The sequence below is a fragment of the Bos taurus genome, chromosome 8 (genome assembly GCF_002263795.3).
Source record: "Bos taurus isolate L1 Dominette 01449 registration number 42190680 breed Hereford chromosome 8, ARS-UCD2.0, whole genome shotgun sequence".
NCBI lineage: Eukaryota > Metazoa > Chordata > Mammalia > Artiodactyla > Bovidae > Bos > Bos taurus.
This window is the reverse complement of record NC_037335.1, coordinates 101,525,156-101,539,037: the sequence shown is the minus strand read 5'-3', so window position 1 is coordinate 101,539,037 and position 13,882 is coordinate 101,525,156. Positions and strand designations below refer to the sequence as shown.

The following is a 13,882-nucleotide window of genomic DNA, read 5'->3' as shown; positions in this document are numbered from 1 at the left end:
GTTGCCAGTGTCATCATCATGATACCCAAGGAAGTGAATGGATTGGATCTTTGCATCCATCAGAGTACCCATATCCACACCTGGAATATTTCTTTGATTTCAAATTATTTGTGCTCCAGGAAGACGCACTGATGTAGTGACCCAGGAGTGCAGTAGATGGGCACACTTGATCCTCTGGGGTCTCTCCAGAAATTTGCCTCTTTTCCTCTTCCTGCTTGCATTTATTCCCACTTACTGTCAGCTGACTGGGCTTACCCATGACCAGGTCAAGTGTGACATCAAATCTCGGCAGTGCTGCTGATTGGGTGATTTAGTAAAGATATAAAATCTTCCATGGGCAAGGGGGTCAGTAGATTAGGGTCTATCTAAAGGTAGCATTGGTTCTGAGTATGAAGAAATGGGGCTTCCCAGGTGGCTCAGGGGTAAAGAATCTGCCTGCTAATGCAGGAGACATGGGTTTGATCCCTGGGCTGGAAAGATCCCCTGGAGAAGGCAGTGGCATCCCACTCCAGTATTCTTGCCTAGGAAATCCCATGGACAGAGGAGCCTGGACAGGCTACAGTCCATGAGGTCTCAAAGAATCTGACATGACTGAGCAACTAACACACACACACACACACACACACACACACACACCCCAGGAAGCAGGAGTGAAGGCTGAGATGGGCAGAGCAGGGAAGGAAGCCAAGCCAGCATGAGGATTCCTTGTTGCCCTGGTCCTTACTGAGTACACGTGATCACTCCATCAGTGTAGCAGTGCCCTGGGGGAGCTTCGCCACAAGGGGAAGAAAAGTAAGGGGCAGATTTTTCCAGTACTTCCTGTCTTTCAGAAAGTGTCCATTCCCCCCCACTTCCAGGTTGCACATGCAGCAGGGAAACCCCAGCCTGGGAGACAAGACATGGTCATGTTGTCAAAGCTCAGACAGGGCAGGAGCAAGGGGCATGTGAGCTGAGAGGGTCTAAAACATACATAAGGGGCATCTGCTTCAGTGGGGAAGCTTGAATGTAGGCTGGGGAATATTCCCCTTTGGTGAGATGTTGATTCTCTCCTCTAGAGGTGATAGTTTGGTAACTTCTACCTGCAGGAAATAGGGCTTCCCTGATAGCTCAGTTGGTAAAGAATCCGCCTGCAATGTAGGAGACCCTGGTTCAACTTCTGGGTTGGGAAAATCTGCTGGAGAAGGGATAGGTACCCACTCCAGTATTCTTGGGTTTCCCTGGTGCCTCAGCTAATAAAGAATCTGCCTATAATGTGGGAGACCTGGATTCGGTCCCTGGGTTGGGAAGATCCCCTGGAGAAGGGAAAGGCTACCCACTCCAGTGTTCTGGCCTGGAAAATCTCACGGACTGTACAGTCCATGGGGTCAGACATGACCGAGCGACTTTCAGTTTCACCTGCAGGGAATTTTATTCCTTTTGATGCTGTTGTAAGTGAGTTTTTTTTTAATTTCATCTTTGGCTTGTTCCTTAATAGTGGACAGGAATGCAATTGCTTTTTGTACTTTGACCTTGTATCCTGCTACCTGGTTGAAGTTGTTTCTTAGCTTTAATTGTGTGTGTGTGTGTGTGTGTGTGTGTGTGTGTGTGAATTCCTTAAGACTTTTTTTTGACAAGAGCATGTCAGCTGCAAGTAAAAATAGTTTTACTTATCTGCAGGAAATTTGTTAAATAGAGAAAAAGCTAAGTCCTTTCCCCATTCGCATCTGAACAACTTCCTAAGTCATTTAATAGGTTCATTGGAAACTGTTATCTCAGGACCCAAGGCCATAATATAGTTTCCCACATTGCTAAATTCATTACATGAAATATGTACAGAATATTTATTTATTTGAAAAATTTTAATTGGAGAATAATTGCTTTACAATATTGTGTTGGCTTCTGCCGTATAACAATGTGAATCAGCCATAAGTATACATACGTACCCTCCCTCTTGAGCCTCCCTCCCACCCCATCCCACCCCTCTAGGTTGTCAGAGTACTGCGCTGAGCTCCCTGTGACATACAGCAACTTCCCATTAGCAATCTATTTTACATATGTAATGTGTATGTTTCAATGCTACCCTTTCAATGGGTCACCCCCCCCACCGCCGCCACATGCAGAATATTTAAAAGAAACAGAACAACTTAAAGAAATTAGTGGCTTCCTGATAAATCAGGTTTAAATGGTTCCAGGGACCTCGTGGAGAATTTATTTAGCTTACCCGCAACGGGCTGCTCCTGAGGAATGGTCATGGGTGGTGATCTGTGTCATTTCCCTCCTGGGAACAGCAGTGACCTGGCGATCAAAACGCTCCATCAGTCGGTGGGATGAGGGAACCGGAAGCTGGTCTAACCTGCGCAGCTGCAGGGAAGGTTCAGGGCTCGGCTCTGGGTCCCTTTCCTTCCCCCAGGAATGGAATGCCAGTGGCATCCAGTGGCCTGTCAGACCAATCACAGGCTGGAATTCTCACCGTACTTAAGGGAATTCTCAGCCTTTTCTTCCACATCAAGTCATGGGCCGAGCTCACTCATGATAAAGTTAAATTGGGTGATTGGCCTGGGATAGCTTGAACTGCTGATTTGGTTTCTGAATCCTAGTGTGAATGGTGACCAGCAGAGAGACCAGCTGGGCAGGTAAACAAAGTCATGCCCTCTAAAGGGCTGGCCATTAGGATTTTTCCAAAGTCTTTTGATGCATTTTGTTGAGTGGATTCTTTCTTTTTTTCTTTTAGAAATAATTATAGAAATTAATGAGGTGTCAGTGTTTAATAACACCTGTGTGAGGTGGCAAATAAACCCAGGAAGAATAAACTCCAAGATCGAATATGTGGTAAGTGAAGTGAACTCCTTTTTTTTCTGCCAGGGCAGAGATGGTTACCATGGGAATGAGAGTCAGAGGAACTTGCTTCCGGAAGTGCTTCTCAATCAAATAGCTCTCCAATCCCATAGTCCTTTTTAAAGTGAGTAGAGTTTTTCAGATATCTGGATTATTTTATTTTACATGTGGTGTTTAACGTGCTTGTCATCCTCCAGGGTGTACGCGTGGGGGGTGTATTTATATTTGGCATCATCACGATTGCTTGTTTCCAAGCTCTCGTGTGTCACTCCCCCAGAGCCTGGAAGCATCTGCTGCCTGGGTGACAGAATGCAGTGAGCGAGTCTCGGGTTGTGACTGCCTCCATTGATCGCTGGTCATTTGAGTGCAGGATAGCACTCCTTAGAGAAACTCCCCATTTTATGTCACTTCTCAGGGTTTCTGGACTATCAGGCTGATCAGATTTCATCATCAGAGACCAGATAGCAGAGGTTCGCCCTGTTTGCCTGCCCCGGGGTGAGCAGTGCAATATAAAAGGGAGTAGTAGGAGAGTAGTCTCCCCCACTACAAAATCTCTCTTGGTTGTTTGCAGTGGAGTCACAGTGGGTTCTCTTGTCTTTTCCCCTCACAAAGATATACATAAAAGGACAGCGGTTGGACCCCCTGGAATCAGGTCATGAGGAGACAGTTAATTTGACCACAGAGAGCAGGACCCCAGAAGTGTGCCTAGACCTGTACCCGGGCACCAACTACACCGTGAACATTTCTACAGCCCCTCCCCGACGCTCCGTGCCAGCCGTCACTGAGTTCCAGACAGCTGGTAGGTGGAGGTGAAGTCTCATTTCCTCCTAGAGAATGCTAAGCGCAGGATGTGGGGAAATGTGCTTCAGAATCCACAGGTCAGGAGAGTTCACAGTTACTTTCTAAGGTTTGCAGCCAAGGGGTTAATTACTCCAGGGGTCAGAACCAGAGCAGAGCTAGTAGGAGAGATTCCTGTCCTAAGGATGCCAGACTGAATGGGCACTGATGTATGGATTCTCAGCTGGGTCCTCTAGTTGACGTGGAAGTTAACAAGAAGGCATTTAAAAGACAGCAGTAGGCAGTGATGCCCTCTGTTTCAGTTGTCCACGGCAATAGAGGGTAGCCATCTGGCTTATCTTTGGTGGGAAACTCAAAAGTCATTTCTTACTCTTGCCTATGACAAAGGAGGAGCCAGGGAGGCTGACCCAGGAGCTGTACATCTAGGATAAGAAGTGACCCCAGGACTGATTAGGGGTGGGGATTCAAAGTGAGGGTGAGCAGGTGGAGAGGAGGAGGCAGCCTTAGGATGCAGGAGGGTAGAAGTTGGTTGGAAAGCAGATTGGAGGGAAGGAGCCTCAGGAAGTTGTAATAAACACTAAGGCACATAGATATCATCTGGATTTTTATATCATCATGACAATTACAATAAGTTTTTTTCAGCACTCTGGTTGTGGGATGTCAAAATTAATTAAATTCTTTAAAAGCAAACCTTGAGAAGCCATTGGTGTCATTTATTGTCTTGTATGAGTTGAGGTAGTTTTCAGCTAGGTATTTGATATCCTATTTAAGAAAACCTACTTAAGTTGGACCATAAAGGAAGCTGAGTGCTGAAGAATTGATGCTTTTGAACTGTGGTGTTGTAGAAGACTCTTGAGAGTCCCTTGGACTGCAAGGAGATCCAACCAGTCAATCATAAAGGAAATCAGTCCTGAATATTCATTAGAATGACTGATGCTGAAGCTGAAGCTCCAATACTTTGGCCACCTGATGTGAAGAACTGACTCATTAGAAAAGACCCTGATGTTGGGAAAGATTGAAGGCAGGAGGAGAAGGGGATGACAGAGGATGAGATGGTTGGATGGCATCACCGACTCAATGGACATGAGTCTGAGCAAGCTCCGGGAGTTGGTGATGGACAGGGAAGCCGGGCTCAGAGTCGGACATGACTGAGTGACTGAATTGAATTTAAGAAAACTCAACCTTTAGGTATTGCTGCTGCTAGGAACTGGGAAGTAACATGGATGTGGCAGAAATAAATGAAAAGTGTGTTAGTCTTTACAATATCATTCAGACTATGAAATTATACAAAATAGGTCTCAGGGTACTTGTATAGAAATAAAATGATTTATTTCTAAGTAAAGACTATGTTAGGGAAAGATATTGTCAATTTAATATGGTAACTAATTAGAGAAAATTATTCAAAGTTAACAATAAACTACTGTAGATTTATTAGGAATAAAAAGATCATCCTAGGACTCTAAACTCATCTGTCCCTGTTCAGTCAATGACAGATTGCTGTTCATTGTCCGCTGTTTTTACTAACATCCTCTTCAGCCTTTCCAAGTTAATTTCAGTTGGGGCAAGCATGGTCTTTGGGTTCAGACAGACCTGGATTTACATCTTAACTCTGCTGCTTAAGAGTTGAGTGACCCTGGCTGAGTCTGTTAATGTCTCCAGACCTCCTTCTGTCTGAAATTTTAAGTGGAACTAGATTAAATTTGCAAGTTAATCTAGTGAGGATTGGGCTTTATATTGAATTATCCCAACTGGGTACAAGGTACATTTCTACATTTTCTCCATATCTACTCGAGTTTTGTCTTTCCTGTTTATTTATGCCTTCATGCGAAGATTTGTCATTCTGTTCATTTAGATCCTGCACATTTAGCCATCTGATTTCATGATTAGCGTTATGCCAGTTCTCGTTAAATAAATTGGGAAGTTTTCCATATTTTTATACCCTGGAAGAGTTTATATCACTTCGGGATTATCCCCTTTCTTTAAAGCTGGACACACTTGCTCATAATGTCATTTAAGTTTCATCCCTTTGGGAGATAATTCTTTGATGACTGTCAATTTCTTCTGTGGTTTTGGGGATTTGTGTTTCTTACATATTCTTGAGTCAATTTTTATAATTTATACTTTCTTAGAAAATGCCCATTGAGTTGTGATTTTATTTTTTATCTATTTATTTTTAATTTTTTAAAATTAAAAAAAAATTTTAATTGGCGGCTAATTACTTTACAATATTGTGGTGGTTTTTGCCGTACGTTCACATGATATATTGGCAGAATGTCAAATGGAATGTTTGTTGACAGCTCCTCTGGAGTTATAGATTATATATTCCCAGGTTATTTTGATTCCTAGTTTTGTGTTTCTTTCTTTTTAACACTTGCTTTGCTTAGCTTGGGTTGTCTGTTTCATTACTATTCTTTTCCCTGAAGAATAATCTTCTGGGTTTTTAAAATTATTTTTTATCTCATTAATTTCTCTCATTTTTAAATTTCCTTCTCCCGGATTCTCTTAAGTTGATTATATTGTTCTATTACTAAATTCTTGAGTTAATTGCATAGTTCAACTTATTTCCATTATTTTCTGTTTGATGATAAAAGTCTTCAGTTCTTCTTTCTCCCTTCTGGATTTGAACTTTGGTGGAATTCCTTAGGCATTTATACATATTCTCTTTATTTTTACTTTCAAGACACGGTGTAATTGCTATTCTGATTTTCCCTTGATGGAAGAATTATTTATGAGGGTGTTAATATATGTTCCCTTTATTTTTACTTTCAAAGCATTATATACTTGGTATTTTGGTTTCCCCATTGATTGAAAGATTAATTATGTATGTATCAAGTGGTAGGTTTAAAATATTCTCAACATTTACACTTTGCTGTTGATTTTTAGGTTTGTTTTTTTTTCAATTTTAGTATTCTTTGGGGGGGATTTGCTGACATTTTCTTGGGGTTTACTATTTGGCAAAGTTTTGCAATACTGGGTGTAGTGTTTGCTTTTAAATGAGGTAAGACTTAGTCTTCAATCAACTTTAGTGGTAAGGCTTTTCAGAACTTCTGTTTTTGTTGTTGTTATTATTTTTTGCTTATTTAGATTGCCATTCTTCTCAGTTTGTCTTGTACATTCTGATAGTTTGTCTCACACATTTTGATGTTATGATATTTATGTTCATGATTGATGTCCTAATTGTAGATTCTAACTTGCACTATTAACAAGTGGCTCACTTTAGCCTATTTAATAATTTTTTTGCCCTGATTTTCTTGACTTCTTTGTGCTCTGCTTGCATGATATGCCTTTGCCCACTTTTCTTCTTAAAATCTGTCTGGATAATACTGCTATGGATGTACTTGAGGAGATAGCATATGTTGCAAACGTTTGTAAGAAAAATAGAGTTAATCCATTTACACAGTAGTGTTTGTGATATGGTTTTCCTTTCTTCTGTCATCTTAATTTTTTCTCTTTTTAATGCTTTGTTGCTATGTCTATTGCATTCTCTCTTTGCTGCACAAATGTTCTTTTCTCAGTGATTCAGACGGTAGAGATCTTGCTTTTATTCGGTACTACACATTGAAAAACAAAAACAAAAAAATCCTATTTGAATGTGTATTTCTCTTATTACCAGTGTCGAGACTGGAATTATGTTGACTTCTCCCCCCAAAAGACAAGGAAGTTAGCATTTTTTACTTCCTTTTATTCCTTCCCCTTTTGCTTTCCTTTTGCTACTGGCTTAATACAGCTTTTTATTGCCAGCCTCTTATTTTTAATAATTTTTAACATGCACTACATCTTTTAAGAATTCATTTTTATATAAACTTATAGCAATATTTATAACAATTATATAAACAGCTGTATGTTTTCATGGTTTTAGTGTTTACTAGCGGTTCTTTCATACCAAAGTTTTCCTGTTTTCCTCTATTTTTATTTCTCTTTCTGCATCATGATTTCTATTTTCTTACTGAGGAATGGGATACTTTCTGAGCCCAGGATTATCTGAGAACCTCATTTTGTTGTCTTCACAAGTGAATGGGAGCTTGATTGAAGATAAAATTATTGGACAAAACCTTTGTTGTCAGAATCCTGGAGGTTTCACATTGGCTTTGGGAATTTAAAATTTTGAAAGAGGAATTTGAAGGTGTGATTTTTTTTTTTTTTCAATCCCATGTAGACAATCTGATCTTTTTCAGCCTGGATATCATAGTTTTCTTTATATGTGAAGTTCCAGACTTTAATCATTTACTCGTGCATGTGGTAAATGCTTATTGACCACTTACTATGTGTTTGACAGTTTTGGGCATTGGGAATTCAATAGTGAGTGAGACAGAAATCTTTTCTTTCATGAAGTTTCAGTCATGGGTTATATACATGTTAATGTTTTTCACAGAGTTTTCCTACAGCCCTGTAAGTTTTTGGATCCTCACATTTCAGTCTATCTACACATTAAGAATATTTTCTTTCATTAAATCTCTGAGTATTGTTTTTGTTTGTTTGTGTCAACTTAAAAAAATATGCACAGTGTGAGAATTGAGAGTTAAGTTTTATTTGGGGCAGTATGAGGACTGCTGCTTGGGAGGCAGCACCTCAGATAGCTCTGAGAAACTTCCAAACTGTTCCAAAGACACTATATATGTGATTTTGATAAAGGGGGAGTACATGGAATCAAGTACAGATTTTTTGGTAGAAAGTTTCTGCTTGTCTCGTGAAGCTTCTGCTAGTCACAAGAAACAATCTTCACCAAGAAGGACTTTAGGTCTTTTCTCGATATGAAGAGATATAAGAATTGGGCTCATAAAATCAGCTCCTGAGGATATCTAGCTATCTGAAGACCTGCCCTGCCAGTCTCCCGGGAGCACAGAGTGCCTCATTTCTGCTCTCCACTCTGAACTCCTTCAGCGGGTGCTGCAGTTCAGCTGCTGCAGCAGCACATACTTTAATCTTTGTAGAGGTAGGTGACGAGCAACCGTGGCAAGTGCCGATTTGTGGTTGACATTTGTTTTTGCACTTCAAATACTCCTATGTGGAATTCCTTGTCTATCTGCATTGGTCTTCCATTTTCTCTCTCTTTTTTACATCCATGCCTTCTCCCTCTGCCCTCTGTGAGTATGTAGTAAGTTTGTTCTCTGGATGCATTTGTGCGTCTATGAGTTGACATTTCTGATGCACTTTAAATTCTGCTGCTGCACTTTCATTTCCTTTTGGTTTTTGTCTCTTCCAGTTCCTCTTTTATTTCTGCCTCTCTCAACCAGTTTCCTCTCTGCTATCACATTCTTCTACCATCTCATCCTTTATCTGTTTGAATACATCTTTAAAATTTTTTACTGAGTGTACAAAACAGATGTTGCTGAGTTTTGCCATTATTTTGCTCAATATTTTTTCAACAGTCTTCATTCTTTGCTTTCAAGGCTTGATCTCCCTCTTCTTCTTTGTAGAATCATTTCTTAGGCTCCCCCCTTTCTTGATTATGATTACTTACCCTTGGAAGTAAAAGTTTTATTTAGGGACTTCCCTGGTGGTCCAGTGGTAAAGAGTTCACCTTGCCACACGGAGGATACAAGTTCGATCCCTGACAGGGGAACTAAGATCCCACAAGCCATGGGGTAACTAAGCCCGTGAGCCACAAATGCTGAAACCCATGAGCCACAACTGGACAGTTCGTGCATCCCAATGAAAAGATCTCCCCTGAGAACAAAGATCTTGCATGCTGCAACTTAGATCCGAGGCAGTCAAATAAATAAATAAGTAAATAAATATGTTTTTTAAAGTTTTATTTAGGATCGATATTCCCTTCATAATAAAATGGATGGCATTCCCTTTGGTCTTCCTTCTTATTGGATAATATTGATATGCTTATCTCAGATCTCATCTTGAAGGATTTACTGATGGTTGGATGATCCAGTGTCCTTTGAGGAGCAGCTGCAAGAAAGCCTCCTGCCCTGATTGAACACTTGGCTATCTTGGATCAATAAAACTGTAGCTCTTGCGTCAGCTCAGCATCACCTGGCTTCATATGGACCTTCGCCTACAAAGGCTGGAAGGAACAAGTCTCCCCTTTTGCCGACCACAGCTCTCTGTCAAATGGAACCTCCAGAGCCCCAGGCCTCCACTTAGAAGTCCTTCTCTGTTAATGATCTCCATTGTGCTAACGAGAGACTATTATTATTAGAAGTAAAAGTAGTGAGAACAAACAGTGTATGTAGCCTGGGTGCTTATCAGAATTGCCTGCTGAGTTAGAAAAAGAAAAGAAGAAAAAAAAACCCACCAGTGTCCAAGCTTTCCTGTAGATCTGCTGATGGGCATTTAGGATTGGGAGCCACCAGGTTAAGGGGCTCCAGCTGGAGAAGTCCTTGCTTCCAGCCCCAACTCTATGGGCACCAGTCCACCCTGTTCCTTCCGTTGAGATTTTGGGACCCTGTTCCTTTGCTTGGAAAGCATATTGCACAGAGCTCTCAGCCTTTTTCTTTGCCCAGATTCTTCCACGCTGAGCTATGTAGAAATATCTTCATGTTTCTGCCTTATAGATGGCAGTCAACCCTTCTTTCCAACCCAGATGCAAATTGACCCATTTTTACTACTCTCCGTCAATTCTCAGGGTTGGGGGTGGGAAGTGGGAACCAGATGCCTTTGTTCTCAGACCATAAGGGATATAAGTGGGAAAATCATATTGAGACAGGAACTCTGCAGACAATACTTCTGCTTTATGTTCTGTTTGTGTACAGACATATACTGTATGTGGTATTGCTCACACAGGTTTACTTGGTATGCCTCAAAACCACATGCATACATGGGGCAATTTTTGTTTCTGGTATCCTTATGCAGTCTTAAAAATGAAAGTTGTGAAGGTATCAGAGAGCACTTGTGATAGGTCTTCAAATTCTTTCTCATAACCATATTTTTACATCTTCCAATAAGAGCTGCTGCTGCTGCCAAGTCATTTCAGTCATGTCTGACTCTGTGCGACCCCATAGACGGCAGCCCACCAGGCTCCCCCGTCCCTGGGATTCTCCAGGCAAGAACACTGGAGTGGGTTGCCATTTCCTTCTCCAATGCATGATAGTGAAAAGTCAAAGTGAAGTCGCTCAGTCGTGTCTGACTCTTCGCAACCCCATGGACTGCAGCCCACCAAGCTCCTCCATCCAGCCAAGACTATTTTCTCCAAGCTGATTGCCTGGTGCTGCCTCTGTCAGTGATATTTAAAATTTGAAATGGACAATTCTGATTTTGAAGACAAAAGTTTATTGCTATCATTATTTCTTCTTAGGTAGCAAAGACTCCAGTGGGAGAAATACACATGAAAGGTTGTTATAAAAAGCTTCTCTCTGCTAAACATTGAAGCTTTTTCACATTTGTAGAAAATGTCCAGACTTGTTTGTTAGGAAATCTGCTTTTTTCTTGAAAATTAGCCTTGGTATTACTAGACTCTCTGTGGGGTCTTAACAAACTTCTTTTTTTTGTTGTTTTAACTGCCTTAAGAAAATAGAACATCGAAGGAATGAATTAGACTGCAGGAGGAATGAAATTACTTTTCTTCTATACAGGGATGGAAATACATCTGCTTCTTGATTATTTTACTGCCTTAGCCCTCATCTAAGGAGCCCTGGAAATACTGTCTGCTGAGAACAAACATCTTGCTTGGTCATCTACTTTCTGGTCATCTTCTAGGTTGGAAACATTTGCTCTAAGAGTTCTAATCCCTGACCTTTACTTTTATTCAGCTTTCTCCTTATTCTCAGACTTTCTGCCTATTGAGATACTTACCTTCATGACATTTTACTTATGGGACAATCCAAATGATAGGATTAACTTTCTAAAATCTCACACCTTTATTGGTTAACAATAGTTTCATTTATTTTATTATTATTTATTGATTTTTGACTGCTCTGGGTCTTTGTTGCTGCACACGGGGCTCTCTCTAGTTGCGATGAGTGAGGACTCCTTTCTAGTTTCAGTGTTCAGGCTTCTCGTTGCCTTGAGTTCTCTTGTTGCAGAGCACAGACTCTAGGTACCCTGGCTCAGCAGTTGTGGCACCTAGGCTTAGTCGCTCCAGCATGCAGAATCTTCCCGGACCAGGGATCGAACCCACATCCCCTACATTGGCAGGTGTATTCTTGACCACTGAGCCCCAAGGAAAGTCCTACAACCGTTTAAAAATATATATACATTATTTATGCTTGTGATATAAAAAAAGTAACATGGATTGCTTGATTGCACAAATAGGAAATTGAGGGCCAGAGGGGTTAAGTGACTTAGCTAAGGTCATGCAGTTAAGAAGCTGTGGAGCCAGAACTTGGAGCCAGGTTTGATGCTTCTGCTGTTAAACATTCTGTTGGCTCTCGGAGTTGCAGTTGTCCTTTATCATGGTATGTTTTACTAGCAACATTTCCCTGTGTTCTTTCTTATCATTTAGGTGATGATCTCTTAGAAGATGATGGGATTTTCAATATTTCAATATTTAATGAAGTTTGCTTGAAATTGAACAGGCATTCTAGGAAAGTTGGATCAGAACGAGTGTATCAAGTAAGAAGATCTCTTATGCTATTCTTAATAAATTGTGTCACTTAAATATTTGGGTGCTCTCCAAGTGGGGATCCAGAGTATTTAAACACACGAATGGAATGAACTTCTAGATTGTTTAATTCTTATTTCTAGAGATGGATGCAAGACAGCTGCAAGTGAGGAACTAAATTGAAGGAAGATACTATATATATATATATATATTTAATTTTAATGATTTGCTATCATTTTCTCTGATATTTCATATATATTGTATGTTATTAATATTTTGGTATATTAGTTGCAGCTGATTTTGTCATCAAATTCATACATGGAGGTGGGTTTTTAAGAAACTTCTTGCAGGGCTGTTGGTTCTCATTTAACTTGAATTTATAAATATCACAAATCTCAAGTAAAATTGTGAGTGTAATCAGGTAGGAACTGAGATTTGTTATTTTTGTGTCAGTTTCAGTTCAGTTCAGGCAAATTTTGCAAATTTGCCTCAGACTGATCTTCATTCTACCCCACTGCATTCATTCTGTCCGGTTGCAGTCACCCAATCCAAATTCTCATACAGCATAACAGAGTTCCTAGTACTTGAAAAATTAATATTTTTTAAAAAAGTGACATTCATATCTCATTTACCTTTTCTATTTACTGGGGAGAAAGAGTATCTACACTTAGATGGCTTTATATTCAGAGAAATTCTCCAGGTAGCTGCTTGGAACTTTCTAATTTTGTTCAGTTCAGTTCAGTTCAGTTGCTCAGTCGTGTCCGACTCTTTGAGACCCCATGGACTGCAGCACACCAGGCCTCCTTGTCTATCACCAACTCTCGGAGCTTACTTGAGTAAGCTTATGTCCATTGAGTCGGTGATGCCATCCAGCCATCTCATCCTCTGTCGTCCCCTTCTCCCGCCCTCAATCCTTCCCAGCATCAGGGTCTTTTCCAATGATTCAGTTCTTCACATCAGGTGGCCAAAGTATTGGAGTTTCAGCCTCAGCATCAGTCCTTCCAATGAATATTCAAGACTGATTTCCTTTAGGATGGACTGGTTGGATCTCTTTGCAGTCCAAGGGTCTTCTCCAACACCACAGTTCAAAAGCATCAATTCTTTGGCACTCAGCTTTCTTTAAAGTCCAGCTCTCACATTCATACAGTTTAGTGCCTAGCAAATCATCTGGCAGAGTGTAGACTAAGTATTAAATTAGAATTAATTCATCAACCGTTTGCCAGAAGAATATCATGTGTTAGGACCTGGAAATTCGGTCTGAATTAATATAAGCATACATGTAAACAGACAACTATAATTTGGTATCATAAGAGTTTTGATAAAAAGTAAATAAATGGAATAGGAGATGATGTTCAGGTACAGTTTTCTTTTAACAAGAATCAGAAATGATGCCGAGTCATAGACAGTAAGTGGAATTCACCAGATGAAAGATGTTGCGTGAGGTGGAAGAAGGGCACCGTGGGCACGTAGAGTAGCTTATTGGATGATCGAGAATGTGGCTTTTTGGAGGAACAGAGAAAACACGGGAGATGGGAAGAAATGAGACAAAAATCTGAGTAGTGGCCTGGTCATCCTTGATTCCTGTACTTTTGAACTTGAATCTTATTTTGATGTCTGTGTGGAAGCACTGAAGGATAAACAGGTGAGTGAAATATTCAAATTTTTATACTGGAAAGAACACTGGATCTAGAAATATATTCAGGTACCTAAGTAATTTAATATAAAATAAAGATGGTTTTTCAAATGAATACAGAAATAAATGGTTTGGAGACAATTGGT

The 13,882-nt window shown here is 40.4% G+C and overlaps 1 protein-coding gene across 7 annotated transcripts in view; it reads left to right on the top strand.

The window, feature by feature from the left end:
• SUSD1 (sushi domain containing 1) overlaps nt 1-13,882 on the top strand; it is a 154,855-nt gene that overhangs the window by 75,081 nt on the left and 65,892 nt on the right. For 6 of the 7 annotated variants that reach the window (XR_009495750.1, XM_002689945.7, XM_059889564.1 and 3 more), the window contains 3 exons: nt 2,711-2,808; nt 3,427-3,613; nt 12,005-12,114. Coding sequence is in view for 6 of the 7 variants with exons in the window: in XM_002689945.7 (XP_002689991.2) it covers nt 2,711-2,808; nt 3,427-3,613; nt 12,005-12,114 (395 nt within the window). In the remaining variant the exon portion in view is untranslated. The remainder of the gene's footprint in view (nt 1-2,710; nt 2,809-3,426; nt 3,614-12,004; nt 12,115-13,882) is intronic. The other variant, XM_059889563.1, reaches the window with a different exon arrangement.